At 39.6% G+C, this 26,128-nt stretch overlaps 1 protein-coding gene and 1 long non-coding RNA gene across 3 annotated transcripts in view; both read right to left on the bottom strand.

The window, feature by feature from the left end:
• The window catches only part of LOC123608818 (leucyl and cystinyl aminopeptidase), a 100,487-nt gene extending 81,154 nt beyond the window's left edge, over nt 1-19,333 (bottom strand). Inside the window, exon 1 of one of the 2 annotated variants that reach the window (XM_045499206.1) lies at nt 16,459-19,333. In XM_045499206.1, the coding sequence (XP_045355162.1) occupies nt 16,459-16,477 (19 nt within the window). In that variant the 5' untranslated portion in view covers nt 16,478-19,333. Of the gene's footprint in view, nt 1-15,575; nt 15,921-16,458 lie in introns of those variants that run through there. The other variant, XM_045499213.1, reaches the window with a different exon arrangement.
• Nucleotides 2,502-5,808, bottom strand: LOC123608833. The gene is made up of 2 exons (XR_006717467.1): nt 4,915-5,808; nt 2,502-4,686 (listed from the first exon to the last, which is right to left on the bottom strand). It is a non-coding gene; the product is annotated as an uncharacterized LOC123608833 (long non-coding RNA).
• Nucleotides 19,334-26,128: the final 6,795 nt, after the last annotated feature.

Here is a 26,128-nt window from a genome sequence, read left to right as displayed (position 1 = left end):
TAGAGAAACATCTTTATTGTTTTTACGTATATGGAACTGTTATTATATAGGTTTGTGTAATATACATAATACATGTTCTATATTACACAGATATATTTATACCTTTGTGTAAACATGTCTCCAGAATACATAAACAACTTCTATAACCTCTAACCAACTCTTGAACAGCCATTTCACACACACAAAAAAAAGATGAACTACTGCCAAAAAAAAAAAAAATACATTCAATATCAGTAGTCATCAGGGAAATGCTATTAAAACCGCACTGTGATACACACACTGGATTGGCTAAAATTTAAAAAATTAATCATATCAAATTTTGGTAAGGATGTAGAGAATAAGCACTCTCAAACACCACTGATGGAAATGTAAAATGGTAAAACCCGTCTGGAAAACAGTTGGCAGTTTCTTAAGTTAAAACAGACAGCTCCTAGGTAATCCAACCAATCAACTCCAAGGCATTTACCTAGGAGAAACTAAAACAAATGTCTACACAAAGACTTGTATTTGAGTCTTCACAACAGTTTTATTTGTAATAACTCAAAGCTGGAACCAAATGCCCATTAAGAGGTAAATGGATAAACAAAGAATGGCATATCAATACAATAGAATACTATTCAGCAATTTAAAAAGAGAGAAAAAGGAACTACTGATAGAACATGGATATTTCAAAATAAATTATGCTAACTGTAAGAAGCCAGGCGAAAAAAGACAGTCTATGATTCCATTTATACAAAATCTATATAATTCCATTTATATAAAATTCTACAGAATTAGAAAGTAAACCAATCTATGGTAACAGAAAGCAGGTCAGTGATTGCCTAAGAATGGGAATGGAGGGAGGAATAAATTATAAAGCTTTCTGGTTTTGCTTTGACTTTAAATTTTAAAAAGGTAACACCAAGAATGAGGAATATGCAACACTTCAGTACTCTGATTTTAATTATAAAAAGGCCAATCTGAGAGGTTTATTTGAACAATAACTACTCATTGGCAGACACCAGACTTTAGACCTTTGTTCCAAAATGGCTTTTTTTTCCGCTCACAAAAAAGGAAGCATAAAAAGTCTCCTGTTTAAACGTATTCCTGACACTTAAACACCAAGAGATGTAAGGCTAATTCTCTAAAATATTAATAAGTATTTCAAAGTACTTCGAATGGCTGCATTAGGATGAGTGGGTATATCACCTATTTTTATAGAATTCTCACTCAGTTGGCTGAACTTATGTGTACATGGCAGGGTGTACATGTTTATACTTAATCAGTTTACCATATGTCTTAATTTGGGGGCAAGACAGTTTTAAGCAGATCAGTCCTAGTTATTAATGGCCCCAAAGAGCCCCAAGGGAAAAAAAAAAAAAAAAAAGACAGTTGATTCTAGTTCTCTTAAAGATCCAGATCATTCTATGGCAGGGCAAGTATGGGACAAAGGGTTTTATAACATTCTGGACAAGCAGAAAACAAAAATAACTGAACTTTGTAGACCTTGAATTCATTATAATTAAGAAAGTCTAAGACATCACTCAAGGGCTGAGATGTTAAATGATGCATCCATATTAAGTGTTATGCTGGAGGGAGGGGGTATTGGGAAAGAGGGGCAGCTTGTTGAAATCCCTTCAAATATAAACAGAATATAGATAAAAATCCATTTTATAAAGGACAGTTGAATACTTTTTTAAAATCTGTGTCCTCCCTAGAACTATCCAGGGCTGAAATGAAATGACAGTGGAGTCTTCAATTAACCAAGGCGTCTGAGGTGTGGCTTGTCAGATATTCCTGGCTAGTACATTTCCTTCTATGACCTAGATCTATCTTAAACTCGCTGCCCAATTCCATCAGCTCCACTTTCTACCCATTTTAGACTCCTAAGGTGTTCGTCTCCAGCCCCTGTAAAAGGCGAGTTTAATGCTTAGAGTGACAGTTCTCAAGGTGCAGTATGGGTACCCTGGGAATCCCTCATATTTTTTTAGCGGTCTTCAAACCCAAAACTGTCTTCACATTGAGATGTTATCTGCCATTTTCACTCCCATTCTCTCGTAGGTATAGGGGAGTTCTCCATAGGCTACATGCACGACACGAGATACAACAGACTGAATGCAAATCTGAAAATCCAGTTGTGTTCTATTAAGCCAGACATTAAAGAGACTTGCAACAATGTAAGATAATTCCTCCCCTAATTTGTTTTGGAGGATAGCTATTTTTCATTTAAAAATGTCATTTTTTATTGTCACTATGAAATTTACTAATTTTTATTTTTAAAAAAATTTTCAGTGCTGGGGCACCTGGGTGGCGCAGTCGGTTAAGCGTCCGACTTCAGCCAGGTCACGATCTCGCGGTCCGTGAGTTTGAGCCCCGCGTCGGGCTCTGGGCTGATGGCTCAGAGCCTGGAGCCTGTTTCCGATTCTGTGTCTCCCTCTCTCTCTGCCCCTCCCCCATTCATGCTCTGTCTCTCTCTGTCCCAAAAATAAATAAATGTTGAAAAAAAAAAAAACATTTAAAAAAAAAAAATTTTCAGTGCTAATTTCTAGTACAGTAAATATCTAGACATATAAACAAAATCTCCTAGAGATTCACAATAATTTGTAAGAGTATAAAAGGGGTCCTGAGACCAAAATACTTAAGAAGCGTAACTCTTGCTTTTAAAGATAAATAAAAAATTCCCAAACTCTCCAGATACCATAATTCAAGCACTGAAGTTTCATTATACTGTTTGAAAAAGTATATAGAGTAAATACATGAAGAAAAATAAATACAGATGGTCTGTATAACTTTATACAAGGGCACAAGGGGTTTTGAATCATCCTGGATTCCTGGGTTCAGAAAAAAAGAACTGAACCATTTGTGTTTCTTTCAGCATCCTTAGGAAGAAGGAATGTAGACTCCAACCATTTGTTCCTATGGAAAAATATAATCTTCTTTACCTTGAGATAAACAAATGGTCCAAAATACGGCTGCCTATGTTCCCGAAAATTCACGTGCTGAAATGCATGTGTAACCCCAATGAAACTGTATTTGGAGACAGGGCCTTTAAAGAGATAATTAAGGTTAAATGAAGTCATGGGGGTGGAGCTGGTAAGACGGGTGTTCCTGTAAGAAGAGGAAGAGCCTCGAGAGCTCTGTACAGAGGAAAAGCCATGGGAGGACACAGCAAGAAGGTGGCCATCTGCAAGCCAGGAAGGGGACTTTCACCAGAAACCAACAATGCTGTCACCTTTACCTTGGACTCCCAACCTCCATAACTGTAAGAAAATAACATTTCTTTGGTTTAAGCCACCCAATCCTGTAGTATTTTGTTATGGCAGCCTGAGCTAATACACTGCCTATACCATTTCTGTATTATAACTCCATAAATATACTGAGACGGGGAGGGATATTTTTAAGAGGGAAGGAGATGTTGAATAAATATCTTCACAGTTTACATATCATAATTTATGTTACTTGGCCACTAAGGAGTTGTTTCAGGTTTTTTCTCAAAATGTCATTTAATTTTTATCCTTTGATTAACCTCAGGACAGAAACCCACATTTTCTTCCTCCTGGTTAGTGTCATGTCTAATATTCATACTCTCATATCTCAGCTCATGCTGTAATACACTTCGACCATTAGTTTTTCTGTTGTGTCGACTAATAACCCCTGCCTCTCAATGGTTTTGCCTGATTGACAGCCAAGACGTAGTTTCACCTACTCTATTCTACCCATAAGGCCACACGAATGCTTATACATGGCCAATTCATGCCTTCTTCCCAATTCTGGGATAGTAGGAAATTCCTTTTTAAAAGTCTCATTTAATTGGCTTGGGATTTGTCATTGTGGCTCACTAATGAAGGGCAAAGTCCCCAAGAGTAGGCCAGCCAGAAGGCCCCTCAGGACTGCAGGAAAAGAAACCGATTTAACTGCATCACTTTGGTCTCAAATGCAAACCTGCTAACCTTCATCTGGCTTCCCCTCAAACACTACAACCATTTCTTATTTAGCACTATCTTCCCAGTACAAAGCACAGGGTCTGAAAAAGCAGGTGCTGGAAAGGCGTTTCAGTGGAAAAGAAAGCTGAATGAGCACTGATAAGAATATTCAAAAAAAACTGATTTGGAATTACTCTACTTGTCTTAGAGAAATTTAAAGAAAAAGGAAAAGAGCACTGAAATTCAACCTTACTTGGGAAAAAAAAAATTGAAAAAGTAAAAATGAAACACAAGTGTTACTTAAAGTTTGTTCTGGAGTTGCATTAAGTAATATTAGTCTCAGATAACATTTAATGAGCATCTAATATGTGTATCTAATGTGTGGAGCACTATGTTGGGTACCAACTCTATTAGGAACCAAATATAGGATAACTGTGTGCTTTCTGTCATATGTAATTGACGGTTCCTGGCTGAACAAGCATGTACATTTATACAGAACAGGAAATGTGGTTTTCACATTCAGCAAATGGAGTCCTAAACAAATGGTACCTCTGCTTTCATAATATACCATTTATGCCTCTTTGAACATTCTTGGGAAGAAATATGAACTCCAATAACTTATTCCTGTGAGAAAACACTATTTTCTGAACACTGAGGCTTCCTAGGAACAATTGTGACTCAAGGAGAGGAATGCCTCTACTATGTTCCCATGCAATCCAGCCATACAGCCATTTAAAGGATTATTTCTTACTTCCTTCACCTTGCTGTTGTTCAAAATCACTACCTTATAGGGGCGCCTGGGTGGCGCAGTCGGTTAAGCGTCCGACTTCAGCCAGGTCACGATCTCGCGGTCTGTGAGTTCGAGCCCCGCGTCAGGCTCTGGGCTGATGGCTCAGAGCCTGGAGCCTGTTTCTGATTCTGTGTCTCCCTCTCTCTCTGCCCCTCCCCCGTTCATGCTCTGTCTCTCTCTGTCCCAAAAATAAATAAACGTTGAAAAAAAAAAAATCACTACCTTATATGATTCAGAAGTTCAGGATATTATCTTAGCGAGGAAAAAAAAACCAACAACAACAACAGGCAACAGGCCCAGAGACTTCTGGCAGGGTGGATGGAGGTAGGGAGGTAAATTGCCATAAATCACAACAGATTCTCAGAGCCAAAGAGGGGCTGCCAAGTTACATTCCTTTAGCAAAAATAATAACAAAATACAGTGTCACAGGTACTAGCACAACTATAAATTCACTAGTAAAACTAGTTTCTTATTAAGCTTCTGTGAGGACACAAACAAAACAGGTAAGAATTTAAACACATTATATTATAGACATGTTTGTTTGCATTCCCGATGTCTGAAATACAGGCCTTGTTACCAGTTAAAGAAGTACCTTTATTCTATACCTTCATGTTAACACTACCCCTTTTAGTCTTGAATTCCTAACTGTTTCAACCCCACCCAAGAGACAAAATATATTTAATACCTGATTTAACACCGAAACAAGTTCTACTTGTATGAAGTGTGTATGAATCGAGGTGTGCTTATTCCATTTGCTTGACAGAAAAAGAACTACACTGGATGTAGAAATGAATAGTTCCTCTACTCTTAGGCAACACTTCCCTCCAAGTGTTACAAATGCATAATTGTTAATAAATATGAAATGGAAAGAATCCTATACTGACCTAAAGCCTTTAGTAAACAAGATACAAGAAATATCATTTGTGGCCCAACTTTCAAAATCTCACTATGGCAGGAATGTGCCATATCACCATGTCTCCTAGACCTCAGTGATATCAGAAAAAGTTTTGAGCTTCTGTGCACATTTTAGTTTTTTAACTAAACATATTAAAACATCTTGATATTATCTTTTTTTTTAATTTTTTAATGTTTATTAATTTTGAGACAGAGACAGAGTGTGAGCAGAGGAGGGGCAGAGAGAGAGAGGGAGACACAGAAACTGAAACAGGCTCCAGGCTCTGAATTGTCGGCACAGAGCCCGACACTGGGCTGGAACCCACGAACTGGGAGATCATGACCTGAGCCAAAGTCAGATGCTTAACCGACTGAGCCACCCAGGCACACCGATATTATCTTTAAATAAGAGTCACAGAGCCAGTGAGTAAGGAGCCAGGATTTGAAGGACGGCAGTATGAATTACTTTGCCCTATTATGCTACACAATAGTAGTCTTACAAAAGGAGGTAGATTCATGGGTAGATCTCCAAATGAAAAAATAAAAGTATAAAACCAAAACTATTTAAGGAAAGCAGTGTGGGATAGGACCAGTGCTCCTCCAAACCTGACCGTTTTCTAAGAGAGTATACTAAATTGTGTGTTCATATACCTTTTTTCAAAATTCATTCTGCTGTATGTAAGCTTTCCAAGGGCAGACAGAGACAATACTGCACTCTTACTTGACTCCAGCTTTAAGAATAAAGCTTAGGGGCCACCTGGGTGGTTCAGTCGGTTAAGCATGCAACTTCGGCTCAGGTTATGTTCTCGCGGTTCATGGGTTTGATCCCCTTGTCGGCCTCTGTGCTGACAGCTCAGAACCTGGAACCTGCTTCGGATTCTGTGTCTCCCTCTATCTGCCCCTTCCCCACTTGCACTCTCTCTCTCTCTCTGTCTCTCAAAAATGAATAAATGTTAAAAAAAAAAAATTAAAGATTAAAAAAAAAGAATAAAGCTTGGCACAAGTTAGCACATAGTGAAGGTATATTTTAATATATTTTTTTGAGAAAGGTATCCTTTTAAAAACTATTATTTTTTAAAAGAAGAGATAAGTAGGGACCTGTCAAAAACAAATTTAAAAAATACTTGTTAAGTGATGCAGTTTAAAATGGTATGCAAGAAGAATCTGTATTAAAATATTCCCTCTGGGCTTCTTCGCTGACCCCCAGTGCTGATTCCCCAAAAGAAGAACGGACCAAGGAGACATGGAACACTAATTTTGGTTTGTAATATTTTTAGTCTTGATAAAAATAAGAAATGAAGAAAAGCACTAGCAAGATGTAAAAAGGAAGAAATTCAAAATGAAAAAAGTAAATAAAGAACAACAAAAATACATTTGAATCCCGGTATTACCTGGTTTCTATAAAATAGACTTAAGACAAAGCATTCATCTAAAACAATTTTTCTACAATAAATTCTGTGTGTGTGTGTGTGTGTGTGTGTGTATATATATATATATATTCATTTCTGTATTTATTTTCTCTAGTTGTTAGTTATAATGGAATAAAGAACCAAGAAAATATAAAATTTACAACAATGTACAAAGTCCTAGCAATAACCATTTAATTCTACTGAACAACCACCATTCAAAAACACTGTCAATTCCACAGAGGAAATACTCTACTTAAAATTCTGGCCAGAGGGCACCTAAAACACATCAATTTAACAAGTGCAACAAGATATCCCATGGACTAAAGAATACAGACAAACAGTACAGAGTATTGTCATAAGGATCAGAATTCACAAAAAGACATGCCATTTTATTCACTTAAAAGTTAGCTAATATTCTTATGGGGAAAAATTAAAATTATTGTAGCTTGGTTTTCAATTTTCTTTTCTTTTCTAGGCTAAATTATTTACCATAATGTTTATATTTATATTGAACTTGTCCTCCAATCAAATTTATAATCTTTATCACATATAGTAATTTTTAAAATATTTCCTTATAACATAAGTCCCACAGTCCTTGACAATCCTCAGGGCACCTCTGAGAAAGATTTAGCCATAAAAAGTAATTGAAATTGTCAATGCATCCTAAATACTTATGCTCATCAATCTTTCAGGTAAATCTACATAACTACAAATACTTTGTAAAGATTTAAAGCTAAAAGGTTTATTTTTAATTCCATCAAATATTTGGATATAGTTCCAAAAGAATCTTAACGTATCATAATTCATTATATAAAATGAAAAATGGCATTAGGCATAAAAAATACCTGTGAGTGATTTAAAGAGAATGCCTATCACCGAATGAGATCTGCAAAGAAAATTTATGAGAACTCTTCAGTGTATGCAGAATGCTTTTGAGCTAGAAAATACCTCAATTGGTGAATAAATTTGCTAGACCTGATGTCAGAGGGATTTGAAAAAGAACTATTTTGCTGATAATTCTGAAATACTTTTCCATCTGACTCATCAGATTGATAAAATTCAAGGTAAATGATAATCTTAAATCTTCTTAGTAAAAACTTTGCCATCAATTTACAACTTGCTGAGGGTTAATTTGACTACCATTAACCCATTGAAAAATATAGTGGTGATTATCCAAAAGTCTGGGATTATAACTACATTTTTGTCCATCAATAGTCACTGTCATTTCATTATCTGCCAAGAAAAGCTTCTATGCGTGAATTCAAGTTTTTATCTCAACAATGTTTCCTGAATTGGCAGTTAATTAAACTACAACCATGTACCGAACGGCAATGAACTGTACTAGAGCAAAGTTAGCCACACTGTAGTGAACATGTGCTTGTTTCTACCTACTTCAAAACACTATCATCTAATCCCCAAGTCAGACTGGACCCTCCTTCTATGTTCAAGTATTTTTCTGTGTGCTTCCTCCAAATGAAAACTTACAAGCTTCTCACAGTAACCTGTACTAAGGAAGATGGATGTGAGGCTGCTGTTGTAAACAGCAAAGCATTTCTTATTCCTACTAACACTCACTACATCCACGCTGAGTTTTCTTAATCTAGCCAGCCAATCTAGATACTGAAAGGACAATGTCAGTGGCCCAAAGGGCTTAGGTACTTAGCACTTAGTTTAAAGGGCAGAGAAAATACTGCTAATAAGTATAAAAAGGAACCAGCCCAAGCTCATGGACATTATTTTGATAAATCTTGGACATACTCATTCCTTCCACCAGGCTCTAAGGTCCACAGCAGCCCCTCTAAATCACTGAGGGCATTCTGACATTATGGAACAAGAAGAAACCAGACAAGGATCAAACCACTTCTGCCTTCGAATCCCACTACCAATACCAAGTTAAAGAAAGATCTTTAAAACAGTTAGCTCTCTTCAATCACTCCCACTAATCACCATGCATTTTTCCTCTGAAGAAAACCCTGGAGTGGTGCAATGCTGTTGAGATGATGACTGTTCTAACAGCTATTTTAAATCTTAGGAAATAAGTTTCAGCTGTGAGAAATACCATAACACACATCCCCCCCCCCCCCCCAAAGCTTCCCTGCCCACCTGAAAGTTGGTCTAGGACAGTGAATGCCTAAGACAGTTGTTTACGAAACACTACCACAGAGCCCTGGCCATTATTTGCTGCAAGATCTAGGAAGGAAAGGAGCACACCCAACCCACAAAGATAGCCATTCTCTCACTGTAGTTGTCATTCTCCTTTAGCCCAGTTTATGAAATTCTCCCCAGAGAAGCATAAGGAAGCCTTTAACTCCCTTCATCCCAGATCACTGGTTTGGCCTCCCTGACAGCACCAGGGGGCTAGAGAAAACTCTGGTCTGTCCAATCCCCAATCCACAAAAGTCCAGACAACTGGCTTAAATTCTGTTTTGGTGACTGCATTCTTGAAATATGTGGAAGGAATGCCCAGGAGACCTTCATTAAGCAATAATACACACTAAAGGAAAAGACTTCAAAGAGCCTTGTACAATTGAACTTACTTCTCAATTGTTTTTTCAAACTCCCTTAGAAGCCTGAATTTTAATTATTTGGTCAGTGAACTGGTTTCCTCCAAGTTTAGAGGCAAGGGTTGAAATTTTTAAAAAATAAATTGGGGGGGCGCCTGGGTGGCGCAGTCGGTTGAGCGTCCGACTTCAGCCAGGTCACGATCTCGCTGTCCGTGAGTTCGAGCCCCGCGTCAGGCTCTGGGCTGATGGCTCAGAGCCTGGAGCCTGTTTCCGATTCTGTGTCTCCCTCTCTCTCTGCCCCTCCCCCGTTCATGCTCTGTCTCTCTCTGTCCCAAAAATAAATAAACGTTGAAAAAAAAAAAATTAAAAAAAAAATAAAATAAAAAAAAATAAATTGGTTCATAGGGCACCTGGTGGCTCAGTGGGTTAAGCATCCGACTTCGGCTCAGGTCATGATCTCACAGTTCATGGGTTTGTGCCCCGGATCCAGCCCTGTGCTGACAGCTCAGTTCAGATTCTGTCTCCCTCTCTGCCCCTCCCCCACTAGCACTAACTTTCTCTCAAAAATAAATAAACATTAAAAAAGACTTAAAAAAAGTAGGGGCGCCTGGGTGGCTCAGTCGGTTAAGCATCTAACTTCAGCTCAGGTCATGATCTAACAGTCTGTGAGTTCAAGCCCTGCATCGGGCTCTGTGCTGACAGCTCAGAGCCTGGAGCCTGCTTCGGATTCTATGTCTCCGTCTCTCTCTGCCCCTCCCCTGCTCATGCTCTGTCTCTCTCTGTCTCAAAAGTAAATAAAAATATTTAAAAAAAATTTAAAAATATAAATTGGTTCATTGTTCACTCATAAGCATCAGTACAAAAGTGGAGCAAAAACAGGTAATAAAAAACAGTGACTACTATCATGATAGTCCTACAGAGTCAATGGCTCTAGGGGCACCTGGGTGGCTCAGTAGGTTAAACATCTGACTCTTGATTTCAGCTGAGGTCATGATCTCATGGTTCATGAGACTGAGCCCCACCTCAGGCTCCATGCTGATAGTGTGGAGCCTTCTTGGGATTCTCTCTCCTGCCCGTCTCTCTCTTTCTCTCAAAATAAATAAATAAACTTAAAAAAAAAAAGTCAATGGCTCTATATTCTTCACATTCAGTAAAGAGAACAGTCTTAACTCACAAGTGACTATGCATTTTCTGACTATGATAGAGAGAAATATGTAGCATGATTAAACTTGTGTCAAATGTTTTCTATCTCCTCCAAGGTTTCCAAATGCCATTCTTAACTCACTTATCACCTTACTCCTCAATTCCTTTTGTCTAATCAGTCCTTTTGTCTACTTGCCCCTTCCAAACCCAACTCCTCCATCTTTTGACCTCATACATCAGTGTCCTGCTCCCCAAACTAAACTAACTTCTCAAAGATTTGCAAGGCTCAAAGTATGACCATTTTGGAAATCTCTGCCTTATCAGTTTCCCCCTTTACCTTAAATCTCTACATTTCTCTCATCTTCATCACTAATTCTCTTAAGTCTCAATTTTCCCTAAAGATCTTTGGTTTCAAAGTCCTACAGGTGCTACCAGGACAATCACGAATGGATTACAACAACAAATAAGGCTGCAAGGGAATCCTGACCATCCTTCCATAGATTCAGGACCAAGAACTATTTTGTTTCTGTCATATTTACTGCACAGAAACACCAGGGCAATGAGCAGCTTTTTTTACAAAGGCCACCAGATACACAAGGAACTGAACCACCACAAAGGCTCCAAAATTTCCCTCCATTCTCATTCCTGGTTTCCTGTGAACGCTCAAAAAAGGTATATAGCTAGAGACTCAAATTAAAAAAAAAAAAAAAAAGAAAAAGAAAAGAAAAGAAAAGAAAAGAAAAGAAAAGAAAAGAAAAGAAAAGAAAAGAAAAAAGACATTCTCTGGTTGCTCCAATATTATGGAAAGATCTACTGGTATTATTAGCTCTAGCTCTCACTTCCTACAGTTTTCAAGACATGAGGTAACTACCTGACAGAACATGGCTACACTGTCCTCATCTCTACTGCCAAAAGCCATGGGCCCAATGTAGCTCCATCACAACTTCAAGGGTAACCTTGGATAAATTCCTTCATATCTCAATTTCCTAACGCTTTCACAGACAGGGTTGAAAATATTTTCATTCCTTAACAGGAGTATTATACCGCATCATTAGAAATGTGAACTTATTGGTGGCAAATGTTATATGAACAGGTTTTAATACAATTCTGTACATTTATTTCATAATTAGAAAACTATCTTAACGTTTTATTGTTTTGTTTGTTTCTTCTAGATTTCTTAGTTTTATATTAGCATGAAAGCAAAACTAGATTCTTCCATTTCATTTCTCTCATTGAAGTCAGCATTACCTGATAACAGGTTTGTGGGTTTCTTGCAACTGTGCCCAGCAGAAAATCTACTTGTAAGTGGGTGTTCAAAAAACAGTGTTTGAATGAACTCCTGAAGAGGAAATCACCCCTGGCTTATTTTCTATATGGTAATTTCCTTATAACCAATCTCTCTAGTTATATATCTTTCAATTCTCAAGGATCATCTGTAGATAAGCTTATTTTAATTGCTCCTAAAATATGCTGTTTGTCTCAAGACACTCCTTTTTTGGAAATTGTTACAAAGCAAAGGACTATGCCCCCGCCCCCACTGTTTTCCTTAAAAACTGGATAGTTTCTAGTTACAGCCTCAACCCTAGAATGTTAAATCATGTTAATACTTGATTCCTATACAGTCCTATTTCACTTAAATGAAACAGAACATTCAAGACAGAGGATAAAAACATATTTTAACTTCAATCACATAGAGAAACTATGATCTTCCATTTTTTAAGGATTTTCTTTCAACATGGTTATTTATCACAAAAGAAATAGTGTGTGTGTGTGTGTATATATATATATATATATATATATATATATATACACATACATATGGTAAGCTCATATTTTTGACAGATGATGCTAATTTTTTTTAAAGAAATGCATAACTATAGGACAAGTGTTATTTGTAAGATAAAAAGATGGGAGTGCCTGGGTGGTTCAGTCCTTTAAGCGGCCAACTTTGGCTCAGGTCATGATCCAACTTCCTTTGGCTCAGGTCATGATCTCATGGTTCATGGGTTCAAGCCCCTCATTGAGCTCTCTGATGTCAGCGTGGAACCCGCTTCAGATCCTCTGTCCCCCCCTCACCCTCTCTGCCCCTCCCCATTCACGCTGTCTCTCAAAAATAAACATTTAAAAAAAAGATGAAATCACAATTTTATACTACAACCTATGAATATCTAATTTGTTGTCCAACTTCTCATTTTGGAAGTTGGGTAATATTTTTGATTGGATGCCAATCTAAAAACAAAAACAAAACCAGTTTCTAAGACAGGTAAATCCCCCTTGTTTGATCATATACCAGGCTGTAGTACCAAAGTGATTCCTTGGGGTTTTGTTCATAAGAAAAAAAGACAAACTGTTTAACTTATGTTTTCAGTTCTGGGACTTCAAAATATCAATGCTTCTCCATCCTCTAGATACCACAAACTAGAAAGCAAAGGGAAAAAATATATAAATACATATACACAAAAACATATACATATATGTGTATGTTTATATATATGCTTATATATAAACATGTGTGTGTGTGCATATATATATATATATATATATATATATATATATATATATATATACATATGGCAGGAAAAGAAGTCCTTTTCAATCAGTACACATCTAAATCCTGAATTTGCCTACCTAATAAAGTTCTCAAAAGCTCCCTTCTGGTGAATACTTCTAGTATCCTCAAAATTAAGTTGTACATTTCTAGGCCCAACCTCAGACCTCCTTAATCATATTCTAAGAGTGAGCCTTGGCATTTACATTCCTTAACATGAATTTAAATTATTCTGAAATACCCAAATCCTACATGTAAATGAGAATAAAGAAATAAAGAGAAATAAAGCTACACAGTCATCAAATAACCACTTGCCCTAATCTAGTACATCTATCAAAAGACCTAGAGAATTGCCAGCAATTTTTTGTTTTGTTTTTGGTAATATATAAATTACTACTTCTTAAGAGTTTCACCTCTAACTGCCTAACAGGACATAATAGCTACTGCCAAATAATCTTTAGTACTGGTCCAGTGCATCTTTCTCCCCATAAAAAGTCACCAAAAATCCAAAACCAAACTGGCTATCCAGTCTTCAATGTAACTGTCAGCAGTCCCTTCCGAGGGCAAGATCAAAAATATCTCCTGAGCCTAATGGCACTAGGATTCCTTCTTATAAGCCCTTTCTGTAGGTAAGCATATTAAATAGATTACAGCAGTATGTTAGCTGGACAGGTTAACATAGGATACTCATCAAATGAGCCCATTATCAGCAGGCAGAGAGCAGTGCCCAAGAAAAATGAGCCACACACACAGCAAGTTTTGACAGAAAACTGGGAAAGCAGAGAAAGTCATATTGGAATCGATGCATACTGACAGTCAAAATGACAAAACAAACTAAATGTGCCTCCTTTACAAATTTCTAGGTCAGAGGGTGAAACCATTGACAAGATTTTAATTGGAAGCTATGTGGTTCTGAACTGCTGAAAATGGTTTTGTTAAGCTCTCACACCTCTCTATATATGTAGGGATATATCAAAAAGTGGTGAAGATTTTATTAAAAGAGGATGAATGTGCAATAAAAGCCAATATCAAGCTCAGTAAATCCTGTGATTATAAATTCAATGGATAATGAAATACTCTACACCAAGACACCCAGACCTAGGGGAGAAGAATTAGATGTACCTATCCTTTGTACTCAACAGGATTAAGTACAAAGATAAACATACTTTCCACTATACCAAGTCCTGTTTAAAGACACTAGAAAATTGTACAGCTATCCTTCAAAAGTTCTGAAATAAATAACCAGTCCAGTGCTTAAACCTGAAAAGCACTTTAAATTGCTAGGAGCTAATTTTTTTTTTTTTTTTTTTTTACTTTAGATATTGTAGTTTCTATTTCTTTGTAAAGGACACTAGATAAGCTTCCAAGGAGTGATTAACATATTAAAATGATGCACTGTCAAACTGTCTCCAACAGATTCTGGAAATCTGGAAGACTGATAGGAAAAGGATTAAAAATCCAATTTTCTACATAAAAGTTAAAGCACTACTTCCTTTTTGTTCTTCTCTCTGGGACTTTCCATTCACCTCTCAAATGTGACAAGTGGAAAGTATTCACATCTAGAGGAACATGTTTTAAGCCCTAGTTCAAAAGGCCCTAGTTCAAACACTTGAGAATGTACTTTAATTCTGGAGGCACAGGTCCACCACATCAGCTAGCAATAATCTTAACCAAATGGGTGACTCAGCCTTGTTGTGGGGAATTTTTTTAAGTGAAAGTTCACATTTAAAATCCTACAAACATGAAAGCTCCAAGTATTCTAACCAGGAAAAAAAAAAAAAAAAAAAAAAAAAAGCCTTGGAATAGTCATTTGAAAGGATTTAATGATTTGTATCAAACATATTTTACACTAAAATACTAGATGGTCTCAAAGTTTACTTTTAGCTCAAATTTTCCTTAATTCTTGGTAACTTTACCCGACTATTTTTAGAGCAATAGTAATAACAAATAGAACCTGAACGAGAAAAAAAATTCAGAAATAAAGTTGTCATCTTTAAGCCTAATTAGTACAGACAGGAAGATGGCAGTAGAATAAAGCATTCTGAATTAAGGACAAGGAGAAAAGAACGAGTAATTCGAGTAATTCGCAGTCCCATGAATGAAGCACAGCATACGACAAAGTCTGGCTACGGTTTGGGATATAGTGGACAATGTCTCTGTCTCTTGAGTGGCAAGTGACCCACCTAAACAGGCGTAGATGTTAGCTTCTATTAATGCGACAAACTGTCTACCTGAAGTAACCAACCACCCGCAAGAAAACACATGTCAACTAGGGACTAAATTGTCTAGTTTCGCTGTGAATTCTCCCTTACTGGCAGTATTCCTACTCTCTGCCCCAAAAGGGAATCCATATACTCAACGTCACAAAATGGTAACGCATCTCACCCCTATATTGTGACTCTGGCACTTCTGGTCCAAACAAAAGCCATCGGTTTTAACTAGGGTGGGATTTATTCTGTCTATTCAGTACAGAGCTGTGGCTGTTTGCAGGGCATCCTGCAGGCTCCTGCTTTGACTCTCCCCTCAAGTCACATTGTGATATCACCATGACGGACCCCTGATATTTCATGAGCCTTAGACTGAAACACTGGTATTATCAGAAACCCGTGAAGGGAAGCTTGAACGCCCTGCGGAGTGCCTCAGCAACAGAGGGGAGGGTGCCAATGCGGGCGGGCACCTATTGGGCACAGAACAGGACTATGCAAGCCTTTCCGCAAGTTTCCCTTCCTTCCACTAAATTAACCTGCAAAGCCCCCCACCCCCCCACCCCGCCCCATTAGGAAAAGTCACGCCGGCAACTCGAGGAAGGACAGGGGAGACCTCTCTCCTTGCACCACAGAAGTTTGGTTTGGCAGTGACCGAGGCTTAACCCTTCCTGCCAAAGAGCCGAGGCCGACACCCGTCTTCTCCAGGGGCAAACCCTGGCGGCCAACTTTCCCCTCCTCTGCGCAAAGCAACCTAAACTTTGCAGTTCGCCCACCTGGCCGCGCAGCGGGTCTGGCGGCACCCGACGCCTCCTGACCCTCGGCAGGCGATGGCACTGACCTTCACGCCAGCCCCTAGTCCCGCGCCGGCCTCTGCCCGCCCGCCCACCCACCCCAGCCTCTAGCTGCCTTCCCCAGTCGGCGTCCACCGCCCCTAAACCCTCGTGGGAAGAAGCCCACGGTGGCGAGCGACTGCAGCCCGACCGACCCCGCGTGTCACGACAGCCAATATACCTCTGCTCCCCAGAGAGTCCCGGCCCCGACGCCTCTGGCTGCCTACTCACCGTTAGTAAAGGGATCCATTTTCCCCCCGCCGCGGCTCCTTACAGCCTAAGCGCCCAAGCTTCCTACTCCAAGAACTGAAGCGGCCCTGTCGACTGAGCATGCCCAGCGCGGCCGCGGAGGGCTGTCGGGGAGGTGCAGCGAGGGGCGGCGCCGCTCCGCCGCTCTGAGGTTCCGCTGCTCCGGGTTTTGCAACAGCTGCAGAAAGAGCAAGGGAGGCTAGAGGGAAAAACACCGCACCGCCCGAGGCCACCTCTCGAGAGAGGAAGGGGAGGAGCAGGTTAGAGCTGGGGGCAGCCTCGTGGGCGGGGGCAGATGAGGCCCCGCCCCTCCAGGAAGTGGGGCTGCTCGAGCTCTTCAGTGCTGGGGGACAGTAGTCATTTAGCAAATGTGACGGTCTACTGCGTGCCGGCCCGGCCAAGTCTTAGGCTCCGGAGCCGGACACTGCGCCCAAAAAACAACGACCATTGCCCCGCGTAGTGGACATTGCACAGACAATAAACAGACACAGAAGGCACACAAGACTGAAAGGTTTGTCCCTCTGAGCATTAAAGGGTGATGTGATGGAGAGTGAGTGGAGAACTAATTAAGACGGCGTGGTGAAAAGAGGCCTTGCTGAGAGGTGCCACTGAGACAGCGATCTGAAGGCAGAGCTCGCTCCTGCGGGCGCAGGTCGCTCCCCGGAATGCGAAGCTTCGGTTTCCCTGGGGAGACTGGTTCCAGATTGCTCACTTCGCCAAGGCCCGAGGGAGTAGGGGCTGTGGGTCATGCCCTCAACAGAGTGGTCCCCTGCGGTCCTTGGCCAGCAAACTGAAGCAAGGGCGAGGACCCCCGCAGGGTCCGAAATGCCCGGGTTCAAGTCCTCAGGCCACAGGTTCCGGGCGCGGCCTCTACATGCAGGCAGATCACAAAACCTGGCTCTGGATTCCCCCGGGCTGCGGGCGCCGCAGTTTGTGAGCAGAAGGCCTGCCGGAGCCTAGCTTTGAATCAACACCTGCGGCTCCCTTGGGTGCAGCTGCTGGGGCCCGCGGACAGGCCTGGCGGAGCAAGGTTGGAGAAACGGAAACTCTCTTAGCCTGTCCCGCCTCTCCTACTCGCGCCATTGCCTCCAATCCCGAGACAGCATTGTTTTCAATGTCAAATCCAGGTATACCCGACGAACCTTCGGAATGGAAGAACCAGGGGCCCAGTGAGCCCCGAGTTCGTGGGGACCCGCCTCCTTATCCCTTGTTCGAAATGGCATCGCCGCCACGCTCGCAGCGAAAGCCTCGGCCCTCCCAGCGTGCAGCCACAGCCTCCTTCCCCTCCTCCACTCCCGCAGCCCTGGCCCCTGCAGCGACTTGGCTCTGGCTGTGCCTCCCTGCGCCTGCCAACTGTCACACACTCCTCCGTGGCTGTCAAAAGCAGGACGTCGGGTGCAAACAAGCCGCCGACGAGCGCAAACAGCCTGGGCAAACAGGGACGCCTGGGGTGCCGTTTAACCCGCACGGAATTAGAAATTAGGTTTTAGAGAAGTGAAATATATGTGCAATATTGTATTTTTGAATGTCAGTTGTACTAAATCACCCACTTTCCACTCACGCTTTAAAACCTCCAATGGATACAATAAAAGTGAAACTCCTGGTCTAACTCTGGAACCTCATCTACACTTGCTAACGATGTTTTGGCCACAGAGGCCTTCTTTCAGTCCCTGGAAGTCCCCAAATTCTACCCGGCATTGTTAACTATTCCTCTTGCATGTTCCTTGCGCAAGAAGGATCCCTTCTGCCTGGTACTTCGCCTGCTGGTATCTTCTTGTCATTTAGGTCTCAGCTCAAATGTCACCTCTGCAGAGAGCCTTTACCTGACCACAGTGGAAAATAGCCACATAGTGTCTTCTCTAAAGACTGGGCCCTCTTCTCTTTTCTTCACAGCACTCATCACTCTCTGAAACAATGTTTCTGTTTGTTGTTTCATTATTCTCAAACTCCCTCTCAAGAATGTAAGCTCCATGACTGCAGGGTCATTACCTTTTAAGGGCTGTATCCTACGAAGATAAGTATGCCATAAATAATTTATGAATGAATTTGTGAACAGATGCGATGGTAGTTAGAGTTCTAGTTCACTTGGAATGTTGAAAACTCTGCCAGAGAACATCTCCGTATTGAGTGCTGTCTTTGTGATCAGTCCAGAGAAGATGTCAATCTTAGGATACCTCAAAGCTGCTCTCTCCCTACTGTGTTAAAGATAATCAGAGGCCTTAGGCTGCCTCCTCCCCCAGGCACTTCAGAAGCCCAAACAGGAAGTGAACCACATGATTGGTGCCATCTGTGCTCAGATATTATATAGTATTCGCAGTGCTCAGATATTATATAGTTATACGCAGGGCAGGATATTGTTAAAAGAACTCTGCATCTTATATTGCTCAGAAAAATAGACTCATCCTTATACTTTAGGTCATGACATGTTCTTTTGGAGTTATTTTTGCAGTCAAAGCACTTAATATCAGAGATATTTAAAACTCCCCAGAGTGTCAAATCACCTCATCTCACCTTACCTGTAAGCTAGAGTCTATCATGCTTTTAAGTGTGAAACACGTTATCTTGTGTTTTGTCTTAAATACTTTAATTCTGCAGAGACTGGTGGTAAAAATGCTTCACCACTGCAGTAGCAAATATAGGTGGGTCATGTCTACCTGAGATTTCTTTGAAATAGAGATAAATAATTTCTTTGTCCTCTTTGCCAACCTCTTGCCTCCCATCCCTCCCATTCCTACACACACACACACACACACACACACACACACACTCATACACACAGACATTAAGGACATTTAAAACTTGTGGCTTTGTAATGGAGGTAAAAGAAGTGAACAACTAAAATATTTCAGAATCCTGCCTACCCTCAAAAGAATAATAATAAATTTTGTTTTGCTGTATTCTGGGATTTCTTTGTGGGTATTTTTGTTTCTTTGGATACCATTTTACATTTGACTTCATAAAGACTTTTTGAGGGAACACAGTTTCACAAATTTGCTATTGATTATGTGTCAGTCTTTAACTTCCTCTTCTCCTCCTACCCAGAGTTGCTTCTTTAAGGATATAGTACTTTAAATTATAATGAAGTTATTATTCATTATCAGAGGAGATAGTGTGACATTATCTTCTATACCCATTTACTATTTTCAAAATTCTTGCTGCCTACCATTTAATATTTGAAAACCAAAAATTTGAAGGACTAAATATAACATATAATAAATAACATGAAAGGAAAAAATATAAGCTCCCTGAGTAACAAATAGCATGTATTTATAAAAAGGCAGCAAATTTGCTAATCAATGGATATAGAAACATTTTTTTTAATCAAAATAAAGAATTTGGTCTGCCATGGATCAACTAATCCAAGTCTCAATTTAATGGATAAGATGAATTCTGGAGAGGCTGGAGGATTTATTCACAGTCCCATAGCAGACAGAGACTAGAAGTCAGGTGATCTGTGTTCTAAACCAATGCTCGGGAGTTTGTGGTTGCTTTCCAATTCTCACAGGAAACTTAGGGTCATTGGCAATAATACACAAAAGGGATATGTAGTCAACAGAAATATAGCTAGCTTCATCCTACTAGAATACGGTTCCATTAATTATTTAATTGATATTCCTATTTAATTTGCTAATATTCCATGTGACCGTTATGTTTAGCATTATTAAATATCTTTTCTAATTCCTCTGAAATAAGCTAAATAATACCTTAATTTGGTGCAAAAATCTGAAAATGATATTTATTCAGCACTCTTTTTTTTAATTTTTGTTAATGTTTATTTATTTTTGACAGAGAGAGAGAGAGAGCATGAGCAGGGGAGGGGCAGAGGAAGAGGGAGACACAGAATCTGAGGCAGGCTCCAGGCTCTGAGCTGTCAGCACAGAGGCTGACACAGGGCTCGAACTCACAGACAGTGTGATCGTGACCTGAGCTGAAGTCAGACACTCAACCGAGTGAGCCACCCAGGCGCCCCTATTCAGTGCTCTTGAATACACAGAGGATGATGCTTGTTTCCAGGACAAAGGTGACCACCATGAGGTTTCCAGTGACTCCAGACTCCACCCAGTCAACTTAAGGACCAGAGGAATCAGTGTCTCATTACATCCGTAGCCTATTTGCAACACACATGCTCTGCATCATTTAGTGATGTTTGAAGCTATAACAAATTAAGAAATGTTTAGAGCACTAAGGAAAGCAGAATAATTATGCAACAGAGTTCTTGTAGAGCTTAAACATTAGCAAAAAGATTCAGTTAAATAAACTAGAAGGTTATTAGAAAGGAACAGTTATATAGTAAGTCAGATGCTTTGAACTACAAGAATCAATATGCTGAATCAAACTAGCACGGACATCAAGGAAATTTTTCATCTCATGTTAAGTGCAGAGATAGAACAGTGTCTGGTCACAGCTCCCAACCTCACTGAGAACCCAGCTTCTCATTCTGTCTACTCTGTGAACAATTTTCCGAAAGACTGAGTGTCATGTGGACAAAAAGGGGGTTGCATCAGAGAAGGCAGAAGGAATATTTTCTTTGGTGTGTCTTCTTCAAGAGCAAGGAAACTTTTCTCAAAAATCCCCCATTAAGATTCTCCCTAGGTTTCAATTGCCAAAACTGCATTTTGTACATTTCTAAACCAATCACTAGAAATAAAAACAGGGTTACTATGAATGGTTCCTTACACAAAGTAGAGTTTAGGAATGCTGAGTTAGGATTACTTCCCTGTTTCATATGGGAGAGGTGGGGGGACTTGGGCAAAATCATTTTTATTATTCAGAAGGGTGAAGGGAGGGTTAAGCAACCAAAATATCAAGCAGGCAGTCTAAATGTCAACTGAAGGTTATGAACACTGATATATTTTAATAATATTTTGATAATTTCTTTAAACCCTAAGACATTTGTCACAGGAAAAGTAAAGACAGAGCCCAATTCAATGTAATTTTGCATATAATTTATCAATGTAATCAGGATTCCAAACCAAGAAACGGTATATTATTAAACTTCAAATTCTGATCTGGAAGTAACTACTAAAATAGAAAAATAAATTGGACATTTATATTTGTTTGTGAAGGCTGTTGTAAAAGTTATCACAATCTAGGTAGCTTAAGCAACAGAAATGTATTGTCTCATGTTCTGGAGGTTAGAAACCTAAGATCAAGGAGTCAGCAGGGCCATGTTCTCTCTGAAGGCACCAGGGAAAGATATGTTCCAGGACTCTATCCTAGCTTCCTTGGCTGGTGGCAGTGTAACTTCAGTCTTCAGGTGGCATTCTCCCTGTGTGCACACCTGAGTCCATATTTTCTCTTTTAATAAGGGAAACTAGTCATACTGGATCAGGCGCCCACCCTTCAACAGTATGACCTCATCTTAACTAATTAAATCTACAAAGATCTTATTTCCAAGTAAAGTCACATTCTGAGGTAATGAGGGCTATGACTTCAACATGTGAATTTGGGAGGAGGGGGCGGTGCACAATTCAACTCATTATAGCAGTATCTTTCTAACGAAGTTGAAGATACGTATCAAGAAAGATTTGATTTCAAAAGATATCATCAGGAAGTAAAAAGACAACACACAAAATGGGAGAAAATATTTGCAAATCATATACCTCACAAGAGACTTGTATCAAGAATATATAAAGAACTCTTGCAACTCAAGAATAAAAGACAAGTCAATTAAAAATGAGCAGAAGATCTGAATAGACATTTCTCCAGTGAAGACATACACATGACCAATAAACACATGAAAGGAGGGTCAATATCATTAGCCATTAAGCAAATGCAAATCAAAACCCCAATGAGATGCCACTTCACATTATGGCTAGGCACAGGCATAATATGGCTAGAATCAAAAAGGCAGACATAATAAATGTTGGCCAAGATGTAGAGAAATTAGAACCTTTATGCGCTGCTGGTGGGAATATAAAATGGTACAGCTGTGTTGGAAAATAGTCTGGCTGTTCTTCCAAAAGCTAAACATAGAGTTAACAAATGACCCAACAATTCCACTGCAGGTATAAAGCCAAAATAATTGAAAATGTGTATCTATACAAACACTTGTACATTAACGTTCATAGTGGCATCGTTCATAATAGCCAAAAAGTATAAACGACATAAATGTTCATCAAAGAAGTCAGTTACAGAAGACCATATATTACATTATTCCATTTATATGAAAAGTTCACAGTAGGCAAATGGGTAGAGAAAGTAGGTTAGTGGTTGCCTAAGACTGTAGGGAGGGAGGAATGGAAAGTGAGTGTTCATAAATATAGGGCATGTTATTGGGTGAAAGAAATGTTCTAGAATTGACCATGTTGATATGCACTCTGAGAATGTCCTAAAAACCATTGTCCCTGTGACTGTAGCAAGTTGCTTAACCCCCTGGGTTTTATTTTCTCCTTTGTAAACTGAGGAGACAGCTACCACCGTCTTAGGGTTACTGTGAGAAAAAGATGAGTTAACACACCAAATGTGCGTTGGACAGAAACCGGTACAAAAAAGCACTAAGGATGTATTTGCTATTACTATTAGATGTGAATTGTGAAACTTTAATACCATGTGTATTGCATGCAAAAAAAAGTTTAGACTTGCAAAGTGTAATGCAAAAGCAAAAAATGTGTACAATGCTGATATATTCCAATCTGATAATTAAAAATAAGGATGTCCTGAGTTTTTGATATTGGTATCTAAGTCCTGCATCAGCTGGGGCGTAGCCAGGCTAGGAAGTGTCAGAGATGGTGGGCCCTGCTCCAGGCTATGAAAACCAATCATAGATCCTCTTCTATAAAAGTCAGAAGATACAAAAGGTATTTTTAGAAATTATCTCTAGCTGGAATTTTTGACTGACCTCTTTCTAGGGAGATGTCTACACTCCTGAAGATTCTGTTTCAGTTTTCCTTCTCCTTTATTTCTAACAGCTATGCTAAAACAGAGCCTGTCTAAGGTTCATTCCCATTAAATGTGTCCTTCAGGTTTTTGTTTGTTTTTGAACATGAGAAGGTACTGTAATATTTATGCAGAAAATTACACTTTACTGTGATTCTTGGCTGACTCTGGGATGACTCAGATGCTTATTTCCTCCCTCTGGCTGAGAGCTGCCAGCACAGGCTGTCAGTTAGCAACATTTGCGGAGTGCCCATGGTGCACAGAACACCAAAGAGAACTAAAAACAGAACAGGAGCTACAGTTTCGCTTTTCAGGTGCTTACAATACATTGAGCCAGTCAGGACAAGCACACAGAATATATACATAATGCATAACAAATGACACAGAAGTATACATATGTACTAGCAGGCCCAGTCTGGGGCAAAATTGATGAGTAGGTGTCTCTGAGTTCTACCAGGTTCTATTTTCTATTTTCCTTCAGCACTTCTAGGTGCTGCTTCACACAGTCAACAAATATTTATCAAATGCTATCTGTATACCACACCCTTGAGTAAGTGACAGATACTGCCTTCCAGAGCTTCCTACCAAACCAGTATTTTCTGGAGTATTGCCCTTATTCCCGAACCCACCCACGCCAATCTCTCTCCCAGGTTCAGGTTTCTCTCTCTCTCTCTCCTTAGAGCTCTTTTCTCAGCTAGCTATAAAGAACTAAGTATTAATTTAAAAAAATTAAAAAGTCACACTAAAGCATGACTAGTGAGTTACAATGTAATACTTTAACTTTCATTAGCCCAAAGGAATGGATCTGTAATGGTGAAATTACAGAAGAAAAGGCAACTGGGTAAGAGATGTATTTTGAAAAAAAGTCTAAGAGGTTTCCTTTTTTAGACAGCATTTTTTAGATTTGGATTTGCAAAGCCAACACTGCAGGTGTTATTTCTACCTAGGTCCTCAGTGAGATGGAGGAGACAATAGTATATTCCCCATGGCCTTAATATCCAAACAGCTAGGCTACCCAGAGAAATAGTTATCTGAAACTAGAAGAATAATACGCTTTTCCTACCAGGTGGTGGTTTTCCTGGACTATAGAACATTATTTTTAAAACAATGCTTTGAAAAAGAAAAAAATAAAATAAAACAGTGCTTTTAATTAGTAGTGTCATAACAGTTGCCTATAGATAAGGAACAAGGTAGAATAAGAATAAAAAAAAAATACAAACCTTTAAATGCTATCCAGCCTCTCTCTCAACCAACAACTTTTTCATTGTTGTTCAAATAACCCTAATTTAGTGCCTGAGTGTAAGTTGAATTAATTTGCACAGGACATAGGGTCTGACTCCTGTGGGCTCTGTCTGGTTCACATGAATTGTGCATAGTTGTTTCAGACCAGACCTTTTCTTTGATCTTTATCAGCTTGAATATCTGTACCTGTTTACCCCTTGCCAGCTTAAAAAGCTCTGTTTGTCCTTCTAAAATTCCTACCTAAGTCTTCAGGCCTACATCTGGAGCATGAATAGACAGGAAATAAAAGCATATGCTAATAGCCTTGTGCCATGAAGAGAGTGTTTCTCTTTTAGAAAAAGTTCCCCAAACCTCATTCCTGCCTCTTTCCATGTTTGAGGGTTACAGTGTTCTACCTGGAGCCTGCTTCAGATTTGTGTCTCCCTCTCTATCTGCCCCTCCCCTGTGTGTGCCCTGTCTCTGTCTCTGTCTCTGTCTCTGTCTCTCTCTCTCTCAAAAATAAACAAACAACAAAAGAATTTCTAAGCTCAGTTTGCTAGAAAACAGTTTTTAATGAGAAATACGGTTTTAAAACCAAGAAATAATATTCTTTGTATCCCTTAAGTCTTTTCATAGACAATTCACTCTGCCTACCTTAAAACGGGTTTTGGGGGCACCTGGGTAGCTTAGTCGGTTGGGCAGCTGACTTCAACTCAGGTCATTATCTCATGGTTCATGAGTTTGAACCCAGTCAGGCTCTGTTGGGACAGTTCGGAGCCTGGAGCCTGCTTTGGATTCTGTGTCTCTCTCTCTGCCCTTCCCCCGTCGTTCTGTCTCTGTCTCTGTTAAAAATAAATAAACATTAAAAAAATGTTTTTAATAAAATAAAATGGGGTTTGTAGGGGTGCTGTGTGGCTCAGTAGGTTAAGCATTTGACTCTTGGTTTCAGCTCAGGTCATGATCTCACTGTTCATGAGTTGGAGCCCCATGTCAGGCTCAGCACTGCAGGTGCAGAGCCTGCTTGGTATTCTTTCTCTCTCCCTCTCCCTCTGCCCCTCCCCTGCTCTCTCTCTCTAAATAAATAAATAAACTTTGAAAAAAAATAAAATGGGGTTTGTATTGTAACTGAGGTATTGTTTGGATGACTACAGGGACATGTCAGGTGGTATTAGTATGGGAATCTCCTACACTGAAGCATGAACCTGAAATGAGGTATTGAAAGAAAGAAATATGGTATAATTCTACAGAGGGAGGCATGACTTTCAAGTGTGGGAAATCATATGTGTAAATACCTAAAAGTTCGAGATTAATCATGTGCCAAGAGTAGAGAACTGGCTTCCTGACTTTACCTGGGAACACGGTAGAAGATGAAAACTTTTGGATAAAGAGAAAAAAGTAGCAAAAGATTTTGGAGTTATGGATGCAGAGTAAAGTTTGCATAAGTGATTGAAACATAGACACTTTTTTTTTTTACCTTGCTAGTTAAGTTTACATTTCTCAGACTTTCCAGCCATTTCTCCCTATGAATATTGGAAGATTTTCTGATTTAAAT

Source organism: Leopardus geoffroyi, chromosome A1 (assembly GCF_018350155.1).
Source record: "Leopardus geoffroyi isolate Oge1 chromosome A1, O.geoffroyi_Oge1_pat1.0, whole genome shotgun sequence".
Lineage (NCBI taxonomy): Eukaryota > Metazoa > Chordata > Mammalia > Carnivora > Felidae > Leopardus > Leopardus geoffroyi.
This window is presented reverse-complemented; position numbering and strand designations above follow the sequence as displayed.